At 33.4% G+C, this 23,181-nt stretch overlaps 1 protein-coding gene across 1 annotated transcript; it reads left to right on the top strand.

Annotated features, from left to right (window-relative positions):
* Positions 1–7: 7 nt before the first annotated feature.
* Positions 8–4,548, top strand: LOC130733190 (uncharacterized). Its single transcript, XM_057585305.1, has 2 exons — positions 8–1,344; positions 4,485–4,548. The coding sequence occupies exons 1-2, from the start codon at positions 1,229–1,231 to the stop codon at positions 4,546–4,548; spliced, it is 180 nt and encodes a 59-aa protein (XP_057441288.1). The 5' UTR covers positions 8–1,228.
* Positions 4,549–23,181: the final 18,633 nt, after the last annotated feature.

Genomic DNA, 23,181 nt, shown 5'->3' with positions numbered 1-23,181 from the left:
TTCATGCAAAGCTGACCTCCAATTCCTCACCACATCATTTCCATACCTTGTTTCATGTTTGATCATAGCTTCTCCATAACTTTTAATTTGATGCCTCACAACGGATGGCTCCAACTTATAAAAGACAGGCCAAACTAGTTGATTCTTCTTTTGTTTGCACTCAAGAATCTTTACAACTTCATCGAGACACCAGGGGGAGTCTGCAAAGTTTTTAGAGAAAATAATAATTGAAAGTTTTGAGTTTTCAATTGCCCCCATGAGAACTTGTGAAATGGAGTCCCCTCTCTCTAACCCTCGATCATCCATGAAGACATTGAATGCCTCTTGATGCAAAGCATTATAGAGATTACCTGTAAAGCCGTATCTAGTATCCTCACCTCTAAAGCTGAGAAATATCTGGTAATGCTCCCTTGTATATCCCACATCCTGAGATCGGAGGGGAAATTCTGAATAACGTTTGACAATCAGCATCCTTGTTTCTGCTATCTTGTTATTGTACCAATCAAAATTCTTTTCAGGAATTTTTTCTACTAATTGCAGTTTGATCTCTGCTAAGAATTTATTCACTTCATTTATCCGCTCATAAAGGTCTTTCTTGAAATTATTAGCTTGAACATCATAATTTGGCAAACCATCAGCAGTTAACATGTCAACTAATTTCATTCTAATCAGCGACCTTATTTCACAACGGAGTTCTTCATGTAACAGAAGTGGTTCCACATCTTGAGATTGGAGAGAAAATGCTGGTTCACATTTGTCAAATATCGCCTTTGTTTCTGAAATCTTCTGACGGTACCAACCAGATTTCTTCTCAGGATTTTTTTCTTGTAATAGCAGTTTGATCCCTGTTAAGAATTCATCTATTTGCTGCTCAAGATCTTCACTGAATTTATCTTCTTGATCAAAAGTAGACAACGTCTGAGCACAATAATATATGTTAAGCAGCGACGTTAGTTCACAGGAGAGTTCTTCACGTAAAGAAAGTGGTGCCGCATCTTCAGATCCAACATCTTGAGATGAGCTTGCTCTTCGAAAAGAAAAATTTGGTCCACGTTTGGCACGTAGCTTCCTTGTTTTTGATATCGTGTTATAGCACCAAAGGGGATCCGCCTTAACAGTTCCACCTTCAAATTCTGGTTGGGTCTCGGCTAAGAATTTATCCACTTCATTTATCCACTCTGCAACTTCATCAATTTTTTCATTTTGAAAACTTTCGAATACAGAAGCAATGGTACTCTCTTCACTTTGCTTAAAAGTCAGCTCCGTCATTTCACAGATGGCTTGTAGATATAACGAAGGCTTGAAATTCTGCTCCATCATCAAAATTGATGTACCTTCTTCTAACTAGTTGGCCAGCAAAGTAAAATAATTAATTTTCTTGCACCAAACTCAGCACCACGTACGTGAGACACTAAAAAAATAAAATTTCATGGTAATTGGAAACAACTAGATATGCCTTCGCTTTCAATCATTCACCTATAATTCTTTTTATAAGAAACACTTTGACAATTTTTTTTGTTCATTTTTATAAGAAACACTTTTATAAAATTAAGTCAAATCATTTATTCCAATGCAAAGAGACATATTCCTCATGCAAAAAATTGGAGGGAAATTGCAAGCACCCAATAGGTATTGTCAACATTTATGATAATTAACATGATTGTTCTTATAAAACAGGAAAAGACATCATTGGAATTAAGCATAGTAGTTTATTTTATAAAAAATATTAGTTTTCTTGGTTTGTGTAATCTTGTAATCATTAAATTTAAAAAATACTGCAATATTAATTATTAAATTTGATTAATATTTCTTATTTCAGAAAGAGAACACTGATACTATTTATTGAATAAATTTTTATAGGAAAATGTTAGTTGTTAATTGTTTGTAAATTACTTTCTTCGCTAGGGGTAAGAGTTAGGGGGCATAGGGTTGATGAGGGGAAGGTCCAGGGTTCGAATCCTGGAAGGGAAATTTGAAGAAATTTTTTAACTTACTAACAACTAACCACTAACATTTGCCTAAAAAAAAAGTTCATTCGCAAGGGTTTGAACCCTGACACTTCACCCTGCAAATCTCTTCATTTATCTTAATCACCAAATGAGCTACCCTTCCCCTTCCAATTTTTTAAATTATAATAATTTTATATAATGTTAAATATATTGTTAATAAACCCACGGGGTATAATATCTAGTATATGATAATTTGGAGTGAGGTTTGATGAAAATGTGTTTCTTGATTTAGTGAGAACCAGTGTTTTTAATTTTCCCTTGCACAGGGAATATGTCTATTGTATTTGATATATCAATTAATCATGAATGTGATTATGCGTGTTTGTTTAAATCTTAGATAATTACGACAAATCTTTTAAAATTCGGTTTCAAGATCTGTTTTGGAATTAGGAAACACGTGTCAACAAAAGATAAGTTATCTAATTCTTTTCTAATATATATTAATATATAGAGGAGGAGATGACTGATGCAGTATCTTAGATAATTAGCAAAAATCTTTTAAATTTTAATGAATTATAATCTCAGCATTACATTTTTTTAATATTGTGGATCATGAGAATGAATAAAAGGAGAAATCACGGGATTCCTATAAATATATGTAGTAAATTAGGCTTGAGACTTTTCCTAATTTAAAGAGATAATAAAAACGGTTTCAAGATTTGTTTTGGAAATAAATTTAATAAGGAGTAATCTAGGTAAATCTTAGATAAATAGGGCAAATCTTTTAAAATTCGGTTTCAAGATAAAATAACACAACATAAGATAATCTATCAAATGGAATGACACGTGAAATTTTTTTTTTATGAGAATGACACGTGAGATTTTTTTTAGAGTATTAATTAATTTCAGATGAAAATAAACAACCTAAATCCTAATTAATTTATACTCTAAAAATAACTCTAAAATAAAATAAAATATTTCCTGAAATTAACATTAAATAAATAATAAGATAAAATCAAGAAATAGGCAACCTAAATCCTAATCAAATCTAAAATTTAAAAAGGTAATAAATAAAGATAGATAAAAACTACAAAAATCTAGCAAATCACAATAAAAACTCATAAAATCCTGAATTAATTAAAAATCCGAAAATTCAATAAAAATACCATAAAAATTAATTAATACTCTAAAAATAAATAATAAGATAAATTAAGATAAAATCATGAAATAAACAACCTAAATCCTAATGAAATCTAAAATTTAAAAAGGTACTAAATAAATATAGATAAAAACTATCAAAATCTTGCAAATCACAATAAAAACTCATAAAGTCCTGAATTAATTAAAAATCCGAAAATTCAATAAAAATACCATAAAAATAAATCAAAAATAAATTAAGATAAAATCAAGAAATAAACATCATAAATCATAATCAAATCTAAAATTTAAAAATGTATTTTTTTATGAGAATTAACCTGAGAATGACACGTGGAATTTTTTTTTATGAGAATGACACGTCACTAAGAATTAATGTGAGAATGACACGTCACTAAATCACCCTGATAGAAATTCTTCTTTTCTAATATATATATATATATTGATATTGATTGATTTGATTTGATTAAACCTAGGCAAAAAAGCGGAATCTAGCATGGTCCATCCATTGACCACGTCGTAAAATTTCATAAGGACAAAATTATCCCCAATGAATAAGATTGTTCCCAAAGTTATCCAAATAACATTTTTTTTCATCTTCTCCGACGACTGCAAGCGGAGTAACCAGACATGACATCGAACGGAAGCTGAAGCACAATTTCTCCTCCACTGTGCCCTCTCCTTCCCGCGCCTCTTCATCACACAACAACAGATCTGATGGGAGCACAAATCTAAGGGGAGGAAATCCAAATCTAAGAAGAAGCAACTCAGATATGATGAGAGGAAAACCAGATCTGAGAGGAAACTCAGATCTGATGAGATGAACCATGATCCACCTTCCGGGGTGTGGAAGATGGGGCTCTCCTCCACTCTTCTCGCGCCAATAGGACTGTCTCAGTCAAGGAAACATAATAGCTGGGCTGCGTATTATACATATGTTAATTCATTTCCTCCCTGAGTCAAGCATTCGTATATTATTTCACATCCATGATGTGTGTGAATGCTTAATTAAGTCTATTTCCATTGGGAAGCTTTAACAGTTAAGACTGTTGCTGAAGAGTCCTACTTTTCCTACAAAATGCTCTTACATTTTAGAAAACAATCTAGATTATAAGTACAGGCTTGACTGCTGACATATTTTTCTTTCACCTAATCATGCTTTTAACAAGAAAGGGAGCAAAACTAATATGTCTGGCATGCACCGCAAATGATCATAACAGTAGAAGGAAAGAAATTAAGCATGATCTTTGACGTAAAGCATATACGAATTGAATGGGAGTTTACTGAATCAGTTACAGTGTTAATAAAAGGGAAAATAATATCTAATGTGAAAAAGATAGATATAGATCAATTAGAAAAGTGAACGGAAGTTTAACTCACTCAAAGATGTTGCTGCTGCACCAAATCAAGATCGATCTTTTTGGAAATGACCGGGGGCACCTAGCCTAGCAAGAAATTAAGTCAACGATCAAATTATCAGAGTGATTGATTCCTTTATGCTTAAACCAAACTTCATACAGAAATATATATGGTGGGAACTGGGGCTGTGCTAGTTGGTAGTATTAAATACGCGTTTGGTGCTTTAAGAAATATTATTTCATAGAATTCGTCAAAAACCATGGTTAGGATCGAGTAATTATTATATGGACCAACCTTCCAAGTTATTGTTTCACAACACGGCTTGCATTTATATAATATTGTTCGAAGACTCCATGAACCTAACAACCCTTCTTTTGTCTGTAGTCCATATAAATTAATCTGAACATGGCTAACTGAGTGAGTAAAATATTGACCTAATCAATTTGAATGCACACCAAAAACAGTGGATATATGTGCTATGTTTGACATGTCTGTTCATCTAGCTTATAGCTTATTTGACTAGCTTAAAGCTTATTTGACTAACTTAAAAGCTCTATAAAAGTGTTTGGTGAATGAGCTTATTTCAGTAGCTTAAAGCTTTAAGCTATAAGCTACCTCAGGTAGCTTAAAACTTTTTAAATATATTCACATTTTTATCCTTATTATTTTATTAAAATTCCACCTTTAGTTTTATATGTTTTTTACTAAACCTATTTACTTATCAGTTATCACACTTGTCTCATATGCACATCGTTCTTGCATACAAATAATTACTTTTTTTGATACATCGGAAGATTAACAAGTAAATAAAACGAACTAACTAAACCCAATAATGTCCTTCAACAGAAGGACTTCAAGCTCCGGGGAGGGGGTAGCCAACGCACTGTAGCCAGCAACGGGGAGAAGAGACCCTCTCTTCGCCAGACAATCTGCTACCATGTTCACGTCTCGACAGCACCAAAAAAGCTCCACTCGCCAGTTCCTTGTCATCAAAGCATGGATTTCACGCAGCACCCACCCATGGGCATGAAAGCTTGCACGGCTAGGGTCAGCTATCGCATCAATCAATTCTTTGCAATCAGAGTTGCAAACCAGCTTACGAGTACCGTTGTCCCAAGCTAACCGGAGACCATCCCTCAACGCGAGCGCCTCAGCAAGGAATAAAACAAATAATTTTATATTACAAATTATTAATTATTTGTTTTACTCTACTTAATTTAATAAAAATATAGAAAATTAAATAAGTAAAAATTAATATTATATTTTTAAGATGATTTTAGATGAATTATTTTTAAGATGATAAATAACTTGAGTGAAATTAAAATATTTATAACAGTTTTAATATTAATATCATATAGGTATTAATGTGAAAATAAAGTAATGATAGTTATAAAAAGAATTATACAAGTATGTCCTTTTATGTTATTTTACAATTTCAGCTTGTTCAACAGCTAGTTTTACCAAACACTTTTGTTCCAATCACGTAGTTTTTCAGCTTTCAGGTAGCTTATCAGCTAGGCGTGTCAAACATAGCCATGATACTCGTACCAAATTACCAATTAAAAAAAGATGCCAATTGCAAAAAGATAAGAACCCGGGAAAACTTATGCTGATTAATTGGTGTATTAATTAGCATACACTTATATTGATATTGATATGTCATGACTATTGATATTTTGCAATTGGTGGAAGTAGTTTTTTTTATTCTTGGCGAATATTACCACCCGTTCGGGATGCAGTTGCATGTCTCTCTCAGGATTTGAACATACTAGACCCTAGCCATGGCATCGATAAATTGGATTGAACACTACAAAAAAAAATCAGCATTTTACGGCAGTTCTAGGAGCAGCTTGCGGCGGTTAAAACCGCCGCCGCAAAATGTATACTGAGGCTTTTCTTAGAGCGCTGCAGTTTACAAACTTTTGGTGGTTGTTGTGGCAATAATAACGTAAAGAATATGTAAACAACAAAGTTAAATGAAATTATCACCTGCATAGTAAAGAAGATTGTAAGTATTTTCAGGTTTAATATCACTCTCTTATGATAATTCTTATTGTGTAATTTGAACACAATATAATGTATATAAATATGATTTCTTATCCATATTAATTCCTAATATTATTTTAAAATTGATTAATTTTTAAAATTTGATTATTTTTATTTTTTCAAAAGCTATAGAAATCTCAAAATTTATATCATCAACACTTCAATATTACAATATTACGAAAAATAAATAAGATGTTTGACTTCATTCACTACAAAAAAAATGTATTTTTAGTGGCATTGATATTGTTAAGTTGTGGCATTTATTAAATGTCTCAAGTGTCATTAGTGGCATTCACCTTTAAGTGCCTCTATTACAGGTGCCACAACTGTTTTGTGGCATTTTTTGCTTAAATGCCGGTTTTTGTATGCCACAAATGCTTCTGGCATCTTCTAAATGCCACTAATTGAAACTGGCATCTTTTTAAATACCACAAACTACATATATGCCTCATTTTATCAATAATATTTTATTTACTTATATATTCCTATTTTTATACTTTGTAGCTGAAATCCTGTTATTTTTATTTTTTTGAAAATGAAATCCTGTTATCTTTTATAGAGAAAATGATTAATTAAAGGAAAATATTCTTAACAATCAATATAAGCTCTACCTTCACAAGAGAAATAAACAAATGAGCATGAACATGAAAGGACATATATGGTTCCAACATCTGAATTTGAGTACATAAAGATTGAACTATGAACATGAACATGAAAGGACGTATATTGCAATGTTCCCTTCAATAGTATATCTTCAGAAAATTACTCATATAAACAACAGAATAACTATGTCTATACCTATGAAATAAAAAGGCTTAATAGCACTTTTGGTCCCCCACGAATGTAAAATGTGCAAACAAGGTCCCTAAACTTTAAAAATAGCATACTGCATCCCCGACGTTATCCTCCGTTAACAGTTTTGGTCCCTAAGCATTTTTCCGTTAAAAAACTAACGGTTTCTAAGGGCAAATACGTAATTAAACCAAATAAAATTAATTACAAAATATAAAACAAATAAAACCCCAGAAACTTCATCATCTCAATCTTCTTCTTCTATCATGTTCTATCATTTTCTCCTTCACTTAACCCCAAAACCCAGAAAATAAAAAATAAAAAAATCTAAAATTCAAAATCATCTTCATCGTTTTTGTCTCGTAATTCTTTTTTCTTCTCAATCTCTACCATCTTCTTCATCTCCTAATGATCTTTCTTCTTCTAATACCCAAAAAAAAAAACAGAACTTGCGCCCCATACCATCTTCTTCCTCAATCTTCTTCCTCAATCTTCTTCCTCTCTTTTACAACCTCAAAAACCAACAAACATTAACTCAATCTCATCAGAACCAAACAACCCATCCCAGGGACCAAATCTAACAAAGTCCAAACCCAAATCCCCAACCTTCAATCAAACGATCCTGAAATTCATACCCTCTCCTCTCAAAAAAGATTAAAACTTTACTGAATAATCTTGGTCTCAAACCGTCGTGATGAATTTGGAGGTTGAATGCAAGGTGTGCATCGAAGGATCGATGTGAGGAGAATAATGGGTTTGATGGTGGGAAAGGAAGAAACTTTGGGGGTTTTATTCTGAGATAAATGTTGTGGAGATATGTTCTTTTTGCCCTGATTTGAAGTGTTTTGGGTCAGATCTGTTCTTTTTGCTCAAACCGTGAAACCCAGATCTAAGTTTTGGTTCTCTTCATTTTCTGGATTCCATGTTTGTTTCTAATTGGGATTTCTTTCTGGTTTTGTTGATTTGAAACTAACTAATTTCATTTACATTACATCAATTGGATCTCCTCTGTTGATTTTGGGAAGTGAAAAAGATTAGATTGAAAGAAGGTGAAGAAAATATTAAAGAAGATGAAGAAGAGGATGAATTTTTCTGGAAAATCCAGAAACCGTTAGTTTTTTGACAGAAAAATGCCCGGGGACCAAAACTGTTAACAGAGGATAACGTTGGGGATGCAGTATGCTATTTTTGAAGTTTAGGGATCTCATTTGCACATTTCACATTCGTGGGGGACCAAAAGTGCTATTAAGCCAAATAAAAATAGCATTGAAAGTAACAAGGGGCCGCTCATCAACTGTCGGGAAATCAAATCCCACATCAGACCTAGATGCCAATAGTTGCCTTCAAAGTTGTCAATCTCAATGCTACCTCTGCAAAAACCAAAACTAAAATCAAAACAGAGCAAAAGGGTGAGAGGTATCACCCATTAACTTCTTAAAAAACCTATATTCATCCAAGCCACAAACAAAAAGAAAGAATAGGCATTAACTATACAACCAACTTCATCAATTATAATTGGATTTTTGCTCAGCCATGCTCGCATGCTTACTTGTACACATATACACACACTGAAATTGATTTAAAAGGCATATCTGTCTATGCTTTACATAAAAAGTACTAGTAGTCAATGCAGTTTAGTTTTATTGTCATCCTGTCTCTATTCTTATCATCTTATAGTTAGACGCTCTTGTCCTTACAATTTAGCAGTGTTTATTAGTTGTCATGTTTTAAACAAATTAGGTCAGAAAAGCAATGCAGTACATTAGAAACGAAAGCACCCAAAAAGCAAAACAGAACCAAAAACCACATAATGTTAAAGCATGCCCCAACTAAGTGAGAATGAGAATTACAAGAACCACAACTACTATACTAACCAAACCTCAACAAAAGGTTCCTATATATTTAGATTTCCATTTTGAAGACAAAGACATTGCAAAGAACCTATCTAGATATTTTCATACCTAATGTAACAATCACAGTACACTAAGTCACTAACATAATGCTTGGCTAAGCTTGAGGGCATTTTTTTCCTTCACTTTATTCATTAATTGTAAATAACAGTGTTCTGAAAACCGGACCGGACCGGCCGGTCGGACCGGTTCGACCGGGAACCGGGCACAGTACCGGTCCGAAACACCTCTAAAACCGACTGTAGAGAGAACCGTAATCAAACCGGGAAAACCGGCCGAACCGGTAAAAACCGCGGCTTGGCCGGTTTAGTTAAACCAAGCCAAAACGTCGTCGTTTAGATTATGAGTTTTGAAAAAAAAACAAGAAATAGAAAATAGAAAGGCAGAAACACCGCAACGTGAAACCCTTCTCCAATCTCCAGTTCTCCTTGAGCGACGCAAGCTCCCTCCCTGCGACGACAGTTTCCGACGACGGTGGTGGTCTCTGCGGCGGCTGCAGGCGGTTCGAACAGTGGAAGAGAGCAAGCGTGAGGCGTGAGCAGCACGGCGCGGTGTCACTTCCGTTGGTCGCTGACGTAGAGGTGCAAGACCGCCGGCCAGACGCAATAAGGAAGTTGCAGAGAGTAAAACTAAAGAAAAGAAGCACTGAGAGCTAAGAGGAAGAACGTTGTGGTGTTTGAGGAGCCTTAGTGGTAAATAGGAGTGACCCATTTAAGAAACAAGTTGGTTTGATCAAAACATTTTCTAGTTCTTAGCCTTCAATGGAGTTTTGTGGTTGTGGGACTGATAATATAATTGGCTGCCGCTGCTGGTAGATAAAAAATTAAAAGAAGAAGAAGATGGTGTGATGGGTTTTCACCAAAACACATACCAACTACCAAGGTAGTACCTAGCTTACATTTCCAAGGACATTAGCTATCCTAGTCTAGTCTGACGCTACATCATGTGGTTCTTGATTTGAATTTTTTAGAGTACGTAAGAAATTATATATAGTGACAAAATATTCATTTTTTTTTAGTATAATACACACAATTATTAAAAAATTATTATTTAATTATTATCGGTTGAACCTTGGTTGAACCTCGGTTGAACCTTTAAACCTCAAACCAGTGACTTGACCGGTTTGATGACCGGTCCGGTTTTCTGAACATTGGTAAATAACCAAAACCCATTTCGACATCTGGATCAGAATACTCAAAAACATGGTAAAGAGACAAGAATGAAGCATGCAAACACAAACAAGATATATGTATTACTTACTACCCAATAAGATATACTTACTTGACTGCTCCTGGCTTCCCCCCTATAAACTTGAAGAAACTCTTCTCTTTGCAACCTTTGAGCAAAAGCAGCATCCTCATCTTGGCTAGAAATCACTCTTCTTGTTCTCGCTCTCAGAAGAGAGTAAAACAAAGCTTGAAAAAAGAGAAAAAAAATGGTAATTATAATAAAGAACCATAGACATGCAAAACCAGACATTACAATACAATAAATTGCTTGATATGATTACTAGCTTGACATTAGATAAACACCATCACATGATGCAGTGTTTAAAACATTTACAGGACGCACACCATCATTCTTAACATGGGAGGCATAAATTAGCAAATGCAAAAAGCCCATAAAACTAATTATCATGGGACGCACACCATCATTCTTGACAGTACTTTGTCAATCAGTTGTAGTATATTAATCTAAGAGTTAATCAAAGGCTTTTACCAAAGTGTCATCCTCTAAAGTGAACTGAATTTCCTCTTTATTGTGACAGCACTGTGACTGCAACACTAGCTCAAAAAAAAAAAGAGTGCAACACAAAACAGTTGGAAAATCAGCAAGCAGCTAAGCCCAAAAGTAATAAATTCATTAACATTCCATTAAATCACAACACCTGAACAATCATAGGTCACAAGTGCTTCAAATCCAGCTGATTGGAATAACTCCCAAGCATCTCTAGCAGAATGGTTAAAGCTTTTACCATAAACAACAATCGGAATTGAACAAGAGTATAACTAGTGAAACTAAATTAAAACCAAGAATATCTCATATTTGAATTTTGATAATCACTTGCAAGATTCAATTTCTATTATACATGGAAGTGATTACTAATATAGAAACAGATAAGTGTCTCCACAAGATGAAAAAGAAAATCGATACAACATAACAAAAACTCATTCTTGCCTATCTTTGACCTGCAAGCATGATATAAGTATCAGTGTGCAGTCAAATAAGCTAAGGTTACACAATATGATACCATAATAAGTTCCATTAAGACCAAAACTTGCTACCTTACCACAAGAAGCCACCTGTGTCCACCATCACACATGCTTGAAGCCACAACACAGCAGCTTCAAATGACCATAAGCATCCATAAAATCACAACAAGCATAAATGCATCAGCCAGTCTCATAACCTCAGGAAGATTCCAACAAGCATAAACGCAAATGCATTTCACGTTCTTTAAGCCACAGGGTGATCTAATTATTCATACAATAGATGAATTCAGTTAGTGGCGAAATTAGAATACAATTCTTAAGAGTGAAATAATCACTATCAGTCAGATGTAGTGATAAAGGGGAAACAAATGAGTATACTCTCACCCCCTTTCCATAATCAAGACCAACACTCTAATCATTCTAAAACTAGAATCAAGATTTTCAAATCATCTTAACAAGGACTATTATGCTGTATTTTGTTCCACATCTGCATATGTTGTCCATATCACTTTCTCACAATCACAACTATTTGAATCATCAATCCACAAATTAAAAATCAATCAACTTTTAATCCACTTCCATTTGCCTAGAAACACCATCTCGTGACACACACTAACAAGGGAATGAAAAGATTAGGGTATTTAAAACTCAACAATGTTCCATTCAAAGGATTAGGGTAGTAACCAACTCATCGATTGCTTCGGTTCAGAACACAAAGCTTCACCATCGCAACCTTCAGCGAAAAACGCCTCTGTAACGCTCAAGCCTTAGATTGTGGAACGAGAAACGAAGTTGGAAATGGAAACTTTCGATCGAGAATCTTACCATCCAGAATTTCTGAGCGAGAAACAGAGAGAACCTTCACCTTCACGCGATCTCCATCACTTTCACGCAAACCTCGATGCCAAATTGTGTTCGTCATCACCTTCGCGAACCTTCATTCTCGGAGTTTGAATTGGACGCCGATGTGGAAGGTGGTGTAGGCGCAGAGGAATTCGAGGATGTAGGCGAGGTGGTGCCGCCGAGGTCGATGAGGAAGCGGCGGAGGGGACGATGGCGATCCAGTAGTTGTGTGCGAAGGAGGAAGGGTTTTTGTTGAGGAATCTAGCGGAGGAGGAAAATAGGTCGCGGTTATTGCCGTCACTGGTGGTGGTGGTGCCATGGCGGAAGGTGGTGTTAGGGTTTGGGAAAGATGAAGAAGGGGTAGAAAAGGAAGGGGCACTGGTGGAGGAGGAGAGAGGAAATATGTAAGGTTTTTATTTTTCCTTTTTAGTTTCAAAATCTGGAACTGTGTGACTGTGAGTGAAAGTTAAAAAAAAAGGTTATATATTAAAATTGAAAAGGGTTTTCTGTGCCATTTAAGTTAAGTGCCACTTCAGAAAATTGCTAAGAAATAGCTGCTAATTAGCTAGGAATCCGTTTTTAAAAAAGTGGCATTTAAGTTAAGTGCCACTTTTGAAAATTGCTACCAAATAGCTGCTAATTAGCTGCGAATGCGTTTTTATACTAGTGGCATTCTGATTAAATGCCAGAATAATATACGTTTGTGGCACTTTTTTGTAAATGCCACAAATATAGTGCCACTAAAACCAATTTTTTTTGTAGTGATTCTCTTTCTCCCTTCGAGTGTCTTTTACTATATAATATAAACACATATAAATGTAGAATTTATGGGTGTGTTTGGTATGCCAAACTGATAAGCTAGCTTTTCAGCAGTTAGCTGAAAACTTATAAGTTAGCTGAAAGTTAGAAGCTGAAGCTGAAAAGCTACATAATAAAAAAAAAAACGTTTGGTAAAACTAGCTCATAAACAAGCTGAAATTGTAAAATTACATAAAAGGACATACTTGTATATATAGTTCTTTTCACTTTTAACATTATTTTATTTTCACATCAATACATGTATGATATTAACAATAAAATAATTAAACTCATTTAAATATTTTAATTTATTTAAAAAATTTATTATCTTAAAACATAATATTAATTTTATTTTATGTTATATATTTTTTATTAAATTAAACATAATAAAAAATAAAAAATTTATTATTTATCAACGAGTTGCAAACGGTTGTGATGCATTAACGGTGAATGGTAAGAACCATAACAGTAAAGAAGATGATTCTCATAAGAAAATATTATAATTATAATCTAGTTGGTTTTTAAAAATGTAAAAAAGGTAATTATGAAATTTTAATAAAATGATAAGGTTAAAAGTGAGAATAAATATAATAAGTTTTTCTGTTAAAAAAAAATATAATAAGCTTTAAGCTATAAGCTACGTTCAGTAGCTTATTAAAAAAACTTTAAGCTACTTAAATAAGATCTTTTACCAAACACTTTAAAGGAGCTTTTAAATTAGTCAAATAAGCTTTAAGCTAATTAAATAAGAAATGACATGTCAAACACACCCTATATAAATATTTTATCTTATTCATGTATGACATATTAAATTATTACAATTTCTAGGGTTTTTTAGTTCCACAGTTCCACCCATGGCCTATCACCTGGACCACACCAACAACAAATGCCTCGAGAGAGCCTTCTCTCAGTTCGGCTTGATCGTTGATTCCAAGGTTGTGAACGATCGTGAGATTAGATTAGGGGTTTTGGATTTGTCACCTTAGCTACTGAGCCGGAGACCGTGATGGTGGCTCCCGCTACGGTAGTTGTGAGGTTGTCGTTGTTGCTATATATGGTGTTGGAATTATCCTTCTTCAAGTGCAATATTGCTGCAAAACTGTTGCTGGTGGGTTTATCTTGATATCTCGTCTGCAATACATGGGTTTTGTTTTGATGATACTTTATAGATCTTCAATATTTTTGAATTTCCCCCAGTCGGTGAAGGCTAATGCTCCCATTTCCCTTTTTCAGATGTATGGTCTGTTTGTTTCTATGGAAGTTGGCAGGAAGGAAGTGGGCTGGAAAAGGGAATCTTTATGCATGTGTTTGGAAGAGACATGAAAATGGAGGGGGAAGGAAAAGCAAGGATGAATAGTGGTGGTACGGTTTTCCTCCCAACATTGACTGGAAAATGGCCATAGTGCATGATTATTATTAAAAGACACACATAACCCTATTTTTCCATGTTTTTCAAGTCACCTTGCTGTGTATTTGTTACGTGCATAATCCATGTTATTTCTTTTAACACTCATATTTTCTTTAACAAGTTTAAATAATAATAAAAAAATTATAATTCGAAAGATATGTTATGATTATAATATTTAATTAAAATCTGTGAGGATGCCATTTTTTTAACAATATTTAATATTTTTATGCCACAATATTTAATATTTTTTGGTTACAACAACAATATACTTTTTTTTAACAATATTTAATACTCCCTCCGTTCCAAAACTATTGTAGTTTTAGTTTTTTCACAAAGTTTAATAGTTCATTAATTGATGTTATAATTTGACTGAAACACCCTTATTTAATATGAGTTTATGAAAGAGAGAGAATTAAAATCATTGGTCAACTAATTAGTGAGAATTGTTATTGGTGAAAATAAGAGGTGATGTTTGAGATATACAATATTAAATGAGGGCATGAATGTAAGAGAATGAGATAAAGTGTGTTTGATATGTAAAACAACAATGGTTTTGGAACAAAACAAAAAAGCTAAAACTACAATAGTTTTAGAACGGAGGGAGTATAATAGTTTTAGAACGGAGGGAGTATATAGAAGTAAGATATTTTTTTCGTACAAAAAAAAATACTTGAATATATTAAAAAAAGTAAAAAATTAATTTTAATATAAAATTATACTATGATTATTTAAACATGAAATAAATAATATAGCAATAATATTTTACAAAAGGATAAAATTGTAATTAACAAAACACCACTTGCTTTTCCATAATTCCATTCATTATCTCTTCTTTTTTGTCTCGATCCAAACAACTTAAAGATCACCTCATTTTCCCCTTATATCCTTCCTCTTATATTTTTTCCTCTTATATTCCTTCCACTCATTTTCACCCCTGCATCCAAACAAAGCAGTAGAGTTCGACAATGGCAGGGCCCACCTCAATTTGAATTCCAAAGTGAATTTTTTAAATTACAACTTAGGGGCCTAGTCAGGATTACGAAAACCTTGGGGTAAATATTTAATTACAATAAAGTTTGGATCGAATCATAGTTATAAGAATATTTAATTACGTTTGGATCGAATCCTTGTGTGTATTAGAGAAATCCGTATTCTTATCCGTAAGACATTAAATTATTATAATTTAAATATATTAAAAAATTCTTAAATATAATAAAATTTATTTTTTTATACTATATTTCAGATGAAAATATTTTCATGTAAGCTATTCCTCCATGTAAGAGCTTTTTAGCGTTTTAAATATAGAATCGATTTGTATTAAATTTTATATCCTCGTAATTGTACCACATTTTTTTACTATATAAGCTATTTACATTTTTTATATATTTCCTTCAATAAAAATTTAAAAGAAAAAGATTTTTGAAGTTATATTAAAAATTTGTTGATTCTATTGCTATAAAAAAAAACATGAAAGTATTAGGTGCCTAAAAAAAAACATGAAAGTATTAGGAGTTATATAATATATTATTCCTAATTAAATAGAAGTTAAGGCTGAGATATGATTCTGATATACACTATCAAGAATTCCATATTCATAGGAGAGAAATATCTTATTTCTAATTACAAAGAATACAGCTATTAATTATCTCAATAATTTTGAATTTTAGAAACGGATTTGTGATTTTAAATCTTCATAATTATCTATTACTGCCCTCAATAATATTCTCCAAAAAATTTGCCTCTGTATACGTAAACTGTTGCCATTATTTGATTCAAAAGTCTCATAAGATTTTTTCACATATTACAGGCAGAGGCAGGCAAACATTCATAGCTGCCGCACTATGCTAATGGAACCCAAGAAGAAACGACCTCATGAGGGGCTATTGATTCCTGAAGAACTCATCACTGATCGATATCCTTTCATGTCTTCCTGTGAAAACTCTTATGTGATTTAAGTTGGTGTCCAAATCATAGAACTCTCTCATCTCCGACTCCGACTTTGTTAAACTACACCTTCGCCGATGCTCTGCTCCAAACGCCAACCCGCGCGTAATGTTTTTCATTCCACGGGACTCCATTGGCGACATCAAATATTTACATGTCAAATCGTTGCTTAAAACCCCTTCTGCAACTGATTTGCAGTACTTACGCCCCACTTGGAAGGACCTACACTTTGAACAAGGTTCTTGCAACGGGTTGATATGCGTGATCGGATTTGCAACTGATCATTATTCGAAGTTTGATCATGAACAACAACTCTTTTGGATTACTTTCTGAAATGCCGCCACAAGATCAACATCTCAAAAGTGGTTCACATTACCAATCATGTGTGAACACATAGAAGACTATCACTATGCCACTTGCGGGTTTGGCGGGTTTGGCTATGATCATGTTTTTTTTATAGGCAAATGTTAGTGATTAGTTGTTAGTAAGTTAGAAAATTCCTTCAAATTTCTCTTCCAGATTCGAACTCTGAAACTTCCCCTCCCAACCCTAAGGCTATGTTTGGCACGCCTATCTGATAAGCTAATTGAAAGCTGAAAAGCTAGTTAATAGCTGATAAGCTACCTGAAAGCTGATAAGCTGATAAGCTAGCTGAAAGCTGAAAAGTGATTGGAACAAAAATGTTTGATAACGGTTGAACTAGCTGAAATTATAAAATGACATAAAATGACACACTTGTATAATTCTTTTTATATTTAACATTACTTTATTTTCACATTAATACATATATGATACTAAAATAATTAACACTTTAAATATTTAAATTTAGTTTAAATTATTTATCATCAAAAAAAATATAATTTATTTTCGTTTTTTTATATTTTTATTAATTTAAATAAAATAAAATAAATAAATTTATATTTCAATATAATAAGGTAAGTTTATATTTCTCTAAATTAACAAAATATTTTTGAAAATTTTATACTAACAATTGAATATAGTAATTATTTCAAAATAAAAATAATTAGATTTTATTGTTTTATAATATAGAAAGGGTAATGATAGAACTTTATTAAAATGATAAGAATAGAATTGGGAATAAATTCAATAAGCTTTAAGCTATAAGCTATCATATAGCTTAAAGCTTAAAGCTACTGAAATAAGCTTCTTTACCAAACACTTTTAAAAAGCTTTTAAGCTAGTCAAATAAGCTTTAAGCTAGCTGAAATGACATGTCAAACATAGCCTAACTCTTACCACTTGAGCTAACCCTCGGGGACTTGACTATGATCATGTAAGTGACACCTACAAGGCGATGATGGTTTTGGAAAAACACCACAAGCTCATGTGATTGTGTATAACAAGGGTGACTATAACCCTATCTTGAAATATCGAGTGTCCACGTGTCTGTATCGAACACCACCGCATGTTGGACATCACATGTTTGACACTTCTTCATAGTGAAATACAGACACTTTAGGAAGTATCCAAACACCTCTAAAATATGGAGTGTACAGTATCAGAGACGCACGACACACCACGTGTTCGACTCGTCTCGTGTCTAAATAAAAAATAAGAACAATAAATGTGAAAATGAAAAAAGATAGGGTTAATAGTTAAATTAGTCATTGAGTTTGTAAGTGAGTTTGATTTAGTCCCTCAACTAAAACGATTATATAAGCTTATCTAATTAAAAGATTATATAAGCTCTTCTAATTAACCAAGTCAAACGGTCAAAGTGAGTTCAAGTGACTTCAAATAAGAGATTATTTAAGTGTGTATGTTGAATCAAAATGTTGTAATTGATCAAGTCAAACTGTTAAAGTGAGTTGATGTGACTTCAAATAAAATATTATTATAAGTATATGCATCATACTTTTATTACTTAAGAGATTATTATAAGTATATGAATGGCGGTTAATTAATCTTTCTGTTTGAGTTTAATTTGATTTTCAAATGCTTTGTCTCCTAAGTAAAAGGGGTTTGTTTATTATGAGTATATGCATCCTACTTTAATTACTTAAAGAGATTATTATAAGTAAATGACTGGCTGGATAATACTCTATCTTGTTTGGGCTCAATTTTATTTTCAACTACAGTCTCCTAAGTAAAAGGTTGGTTGTTTATGTAATTTGTTATGCAAATTATCCTTGTCGTGGTTCCCTCTTTCTGTTTTACAACCTCTTTGCAGTTATTTTCCTATATTTATGTACTGGTCTTTTGTATTGGGTATACACCCCTTACGGCAATTAATATATCTCTTTTTTGCCTCTAACAAAAAAAAACTAAGAGGATTAATCATACTTCAAATTATTCATACATGTCTATTTTATCATTTATAACATGTTTATAACATTTTTTGTGCATGTTGCAGTGTTTTCTGAATAGAGAAGATTTTTAAGGTCTAGAGAATAATGAAATAGTTGCTCATAAAGTTGTTGGTGAAGGTAGTGTACCGAAGGATGAAGAAGAAGTCATTGATGATGAAAATCGGTGCAGCAGAACCCACAATAACACTCAGAGAAGATTTAAAAGGAAAAGAGATGGAGATTCCAAGCTTTGTGAACAATGCAAAAAAGTGGGTAGATTGTCTGTGGCCAGAGCCAGAGCCCCAATAGAGCTGGAATTTGATTTTGAAGCCCTCAAAAAGTGATGGTTAAAGAAACCTCTTAATATTGTGGTGTTATCCCTGAGTTTGATACACCATTGCTTAGAGGTTTATAAAATTCTTGCTGAAAATGGTCACCATGTCACCCTTGTATCTAGACCTGCCACAATTGCTAGAGTCAATGAACCTTCCCCACCCAATCTTACCTTCTCAGCCAGCTGGGTTCGAGAGTTAGCAATGCCAGTCAAAACTTCACGTGCCTATTTGACCCCCTACCGGAGCTTTTTATTTGCTGAGTTTTAAAACCCGACTGAGAATTATGCTTGCTTCCTGCTTGGTTGCTTCCATGGTTGGAAATAAGAGAAAAAAAGGGAAAAGTCGCAAAAGCACAGAATCTGAAACATGATTCAAATTCAAATAAGAAAAAAATTCAAAATCAGATGGAAGATTGTTGAAGATGTAGAAAACGGCCCAAACGAACGCGAAGCTCAATGGAATGAATTTCAAATCAAGGAACGAGAGATGAACAAAGCTCGACGGAGATAGCATCGCGAAATCAGAGAACGCAGGGAAACCCAAAGTTCTACAACCTAATCATTTTTATAAAAAATAAAATTGGTGCAAATCCTAGAAGCCTAAGTAAGACCGCGAGAAAATACATATCACTAAGACGTTATTCCAAACTAACTTTATCTTTTGATTGGTCAGGGCACTAACCATTCTCCACAATTAGCAAGTAATAACGAACTCAATTAGTAAGTCATTCGTTCATCCCTTCTGACTTATAAATAAGCAATTCCTTTATGAGGGTTCAAATTTGTCTGCAATTTCATACAAGAACATAATTAATGTAGCTTACAAATCATACGAAAATCAGAGAAATTAAGGGGAAAATCGAAAAACCATAGAATCTGAAACATGATTCAAATTCAAATAAGAAACAAAATTCAAAATCAGATGGAAGATTGTTGAAGATGCAGAAAATGACTCAAACGAACGCGAAGCCCAATGGAATGAATTTCAGATTCGAGAACGAGAGATGAACAAAGCCCGATGGAGGTAGCATCGCGAAATCAGAGAACGCAGGGAAGAAGCTCTGTACGCGTTTTAAACCCTAATCATTTTTATAAAAAATAAAATCGGTACAAATCCTGACGACCTGAGTAAGACCGCCAGAAAATACATATCACTAAGACGTTATTGCAAACTAGCTAACTAACTTTACCTTTTGATTGTTCATGGCGCAAACCATTCTCCACAATCACAATTAGCAAGTAATAACGAACTCAATTAGACGGTAATTCGTTCATCCCTCTAGCTTATAAATAAGAAATTCCTTTCTGAGAGTTCAAACTTGTCTACAATTCCACACACGAACATAATTAATGTAGCTTACAAATCATACGAAAATTAGAGAAAATGAGGGAAAAATCGAAAAAGCATAGAATCTGAAACATGATTCAAATTCAAATAAGAAACAAAAATCAAAATCAGACGAAAGGTTGTTGAATATTCAGAAACGACCCAAACGAACGGGGAGCTCAATGGAATGAATTTCAGATCAGGGAACGAGAGATGAGTTTTACTCGATGGAGGTATCATCACGAATTCAGAGAACGCAGGGAAGCCCAAAGTTTTACTACCTAATCATTTTTATAAACAATAAAATTGGTGCAAATCCTGGCGGCCTGAGTAAGACCGCCAGAAAATACATATCACTAAGACGTTATTTCAAACTAACTAACTAACTTTACCTTCGTATTGGTCAGGGGTCAAACCATTCTCCTCAAACACAATTAGCAAGTAATAACGAACTCAATTAGCAAGATATTACTATAAGTATATGCATCCTACTTTTATTACTTTAGAGATTATTATAAGTATATGAATGGCTGGTTAATTAATCCTCCTGTTTGGGTTCTATTTGATTTTAAAATGCTTTGTCTCCTAGGTAAAACAGGGTTTGTTTATTATAAGTATAGGCATCCTACTTTTATTACTTAAAGAGATTATTATAAGTATATGACTGGCTGGTTAATCCTCTTTGTTGTTTGATTCAATTTGATTTTCAAATAAAATCTCCTAAGTCAAAGGGGGTTGTTTATGTAATTTGTTATGTCAATTATCTTTGCCGCGGTTCCCTCTTTCTGTTTTACAACCTCTTGGCAGTTATCTTCCAAAAAATTTGTACTGATCATATGTATTGGGTATACACCCCTTGCGACAATTAATATATCTCTTTTTTGCCTATAACAAAAAAACTGAGAGGATTAATCATACTTCAAATTATTCATACATGTCTATTTTGTCATGTATAACATGTTTATAACATTTTTGTGTCCATGTTGCAGTGTTTTCTGCATAGAGAAGATTTTGAAGGTCCAGAGAATAATGAAATAGTTGCTTATAAAGTTGCTAGTGAAGGTGGTGTACCGAAGGATGAAGAAGAAGTCATTGCTGATGAAAATCGATACAACAGAACCCACAATAAAACTCAGAGAAGATGTAAAAGGAAAAGAGATGGAGATTCCAAGTTTTGTGAACAATGCAAGAAAGTGGGTAGATTGTCTGTGGCCTGAGCTAGAACCCCAATAGAGCCGGAATTTAAATTCGAAGCCCTAAAAAAGTGGTGGTTAAAGAAACCTCTTAATATTGTGGTGTCATCCCGGAGTTTGATACACCATTGCTTAGAGGTTTGTAAAATTCTTGCCGAAAAGGGTCACCATGTCACCCTTGTATCTAGACATGCCACAATTGCTGGAGTCAATGAACCTTTTCCACCCAATCTTACCCTAACCTCAGGCTTACTTGATGAGCTCTTTCTCCAACACTTAAAATTTGATTGGCTTTTCTATGACTTCTCAGCTACTGGGTTCGATAGTTAGCAATGCAAGTCAAAACTTCAAGTGTCTATTTGACCCCCTGCTGGAGCTTTTTCTTTGCTGAGTTTTACAACCTGATTGAGAATTCTGCATGGTTGCTTCCTGCTTGGTTGCTTCCATGGTTGGAAATCAGAGAAAAGGAGGGAAAATCAAAAAAGCATAGAATCTGAAACATGATTCAAATTCAAATAAGAAACAAAATTCAAAATCAGATGGAAGATTGTTGAAGATGCAGAAAACGACCCAATCGAATGCGTAGCTCAATGGAATGAATTTCAGATCCGAGAACGAGAGATGAACAAATCTTGATGGTCATTGAAATTCATGACCTAGAGATGCTCAACCAGTACTTTGAGAGTTTCATTGCTTTCCTCCAAGAACACAAATGTCTAAAAGGTACAACTAGAGTAGTGAACACTTTTATTGCTTCTAAATAAAACTAGAGTATCTTGTGATGAAATACATTATCATTTATGGAGCTATCTGAGCAAAATAAAGGAATGTTTATTTGCAGATTTTAATCTTTGGTATTATACACTTTAATTTCAGTACTACGTGATTTGTTTGGTGAATACAGAAAACTTTAAACTCCTTGTTTCTTGAGATTTACAAATATGATGTAGTTGGAATTTACCATGAGAAGTACAGTCTTTTTTTTTTTTTGAAAGGATTCAATCACCAAAATTGGTTTTGGCTTTAGTTTCAATTGTAGATTGATGCTTAAGCATAATCTTCCCCCATTTGGGTTTTCTCAGATTTGTTCTGTTGAAGAAGATTTTCATTCCTTTTATAGATATCATACCATGTTATGTCAGTAATGGTGTGTTTTTCTTGTTTTGCAGAGTATGGATTCCTTGCTGCTGCTTATGGTATGTTTCCTTAAATCTATGGTTTTGTCTTGAATTTTGTTACAAATTATGAAATGGTTCATATGCTTAATTACCATGAATGTTTCCTTATATTGAAGGTGATGAGAGCTATTAGAGCTGGAGAAGCATGTGGATAAAGAAGTGGCATATGAACCATGGCATATGAACTACAGTAACAATTAAACATCGTCACAACTAACTTTACCTACCTAGACTTCACGATTTCTTTCATCTCTGTGAAGAACAAGGCTACTCTTACTTTTAGTAGTTCATTCTAGCTCTTCTTTAAACATTAGTAACTATAAAAAGCATGGTTGGGTGTATATATTCATAATCAAATTCGGATCAAAAAGTATAGCATAGTGTTAGATACTTTGACTCTTGACGAAGTTAGTCCAATGTTCG

Source organism: Lotus japonicus, chromosome 1 (assembly GCF_012489685.1).
Source record: "Lotus japonicus ecotype B-129 chromosome 1, LjGifu_v1.2".
Classification (NCBI taxonomy): domain Eukaryota; kingdom Viridiplantae; phylum Streptophyta; class Magnoliopsida; order Fabales; family Fabaceae; genus Lotus; species Lotus japonicus.
This window is presented reverse-complemented; position numbering and strand designations above follow the sequence as displayed.

Excerpts from the sequence above, each read along its gene's own strand:
- LOC130733190 (XM_057585305.1), top strand. The coding sequence starts at position 1,229 with ATGGTACTCTCTTCACTTTGCTTAAAAGTCAGCTCCGTCATTTCACAG. Across the intron at positions 1,345-4,484 it reads ATTGATGTACCTTCTTCTAA|TCAAAGATGTTGCTGCTGCA; the intron begins CTAGTTGGCCAG and ends AGTTTAACTCAC.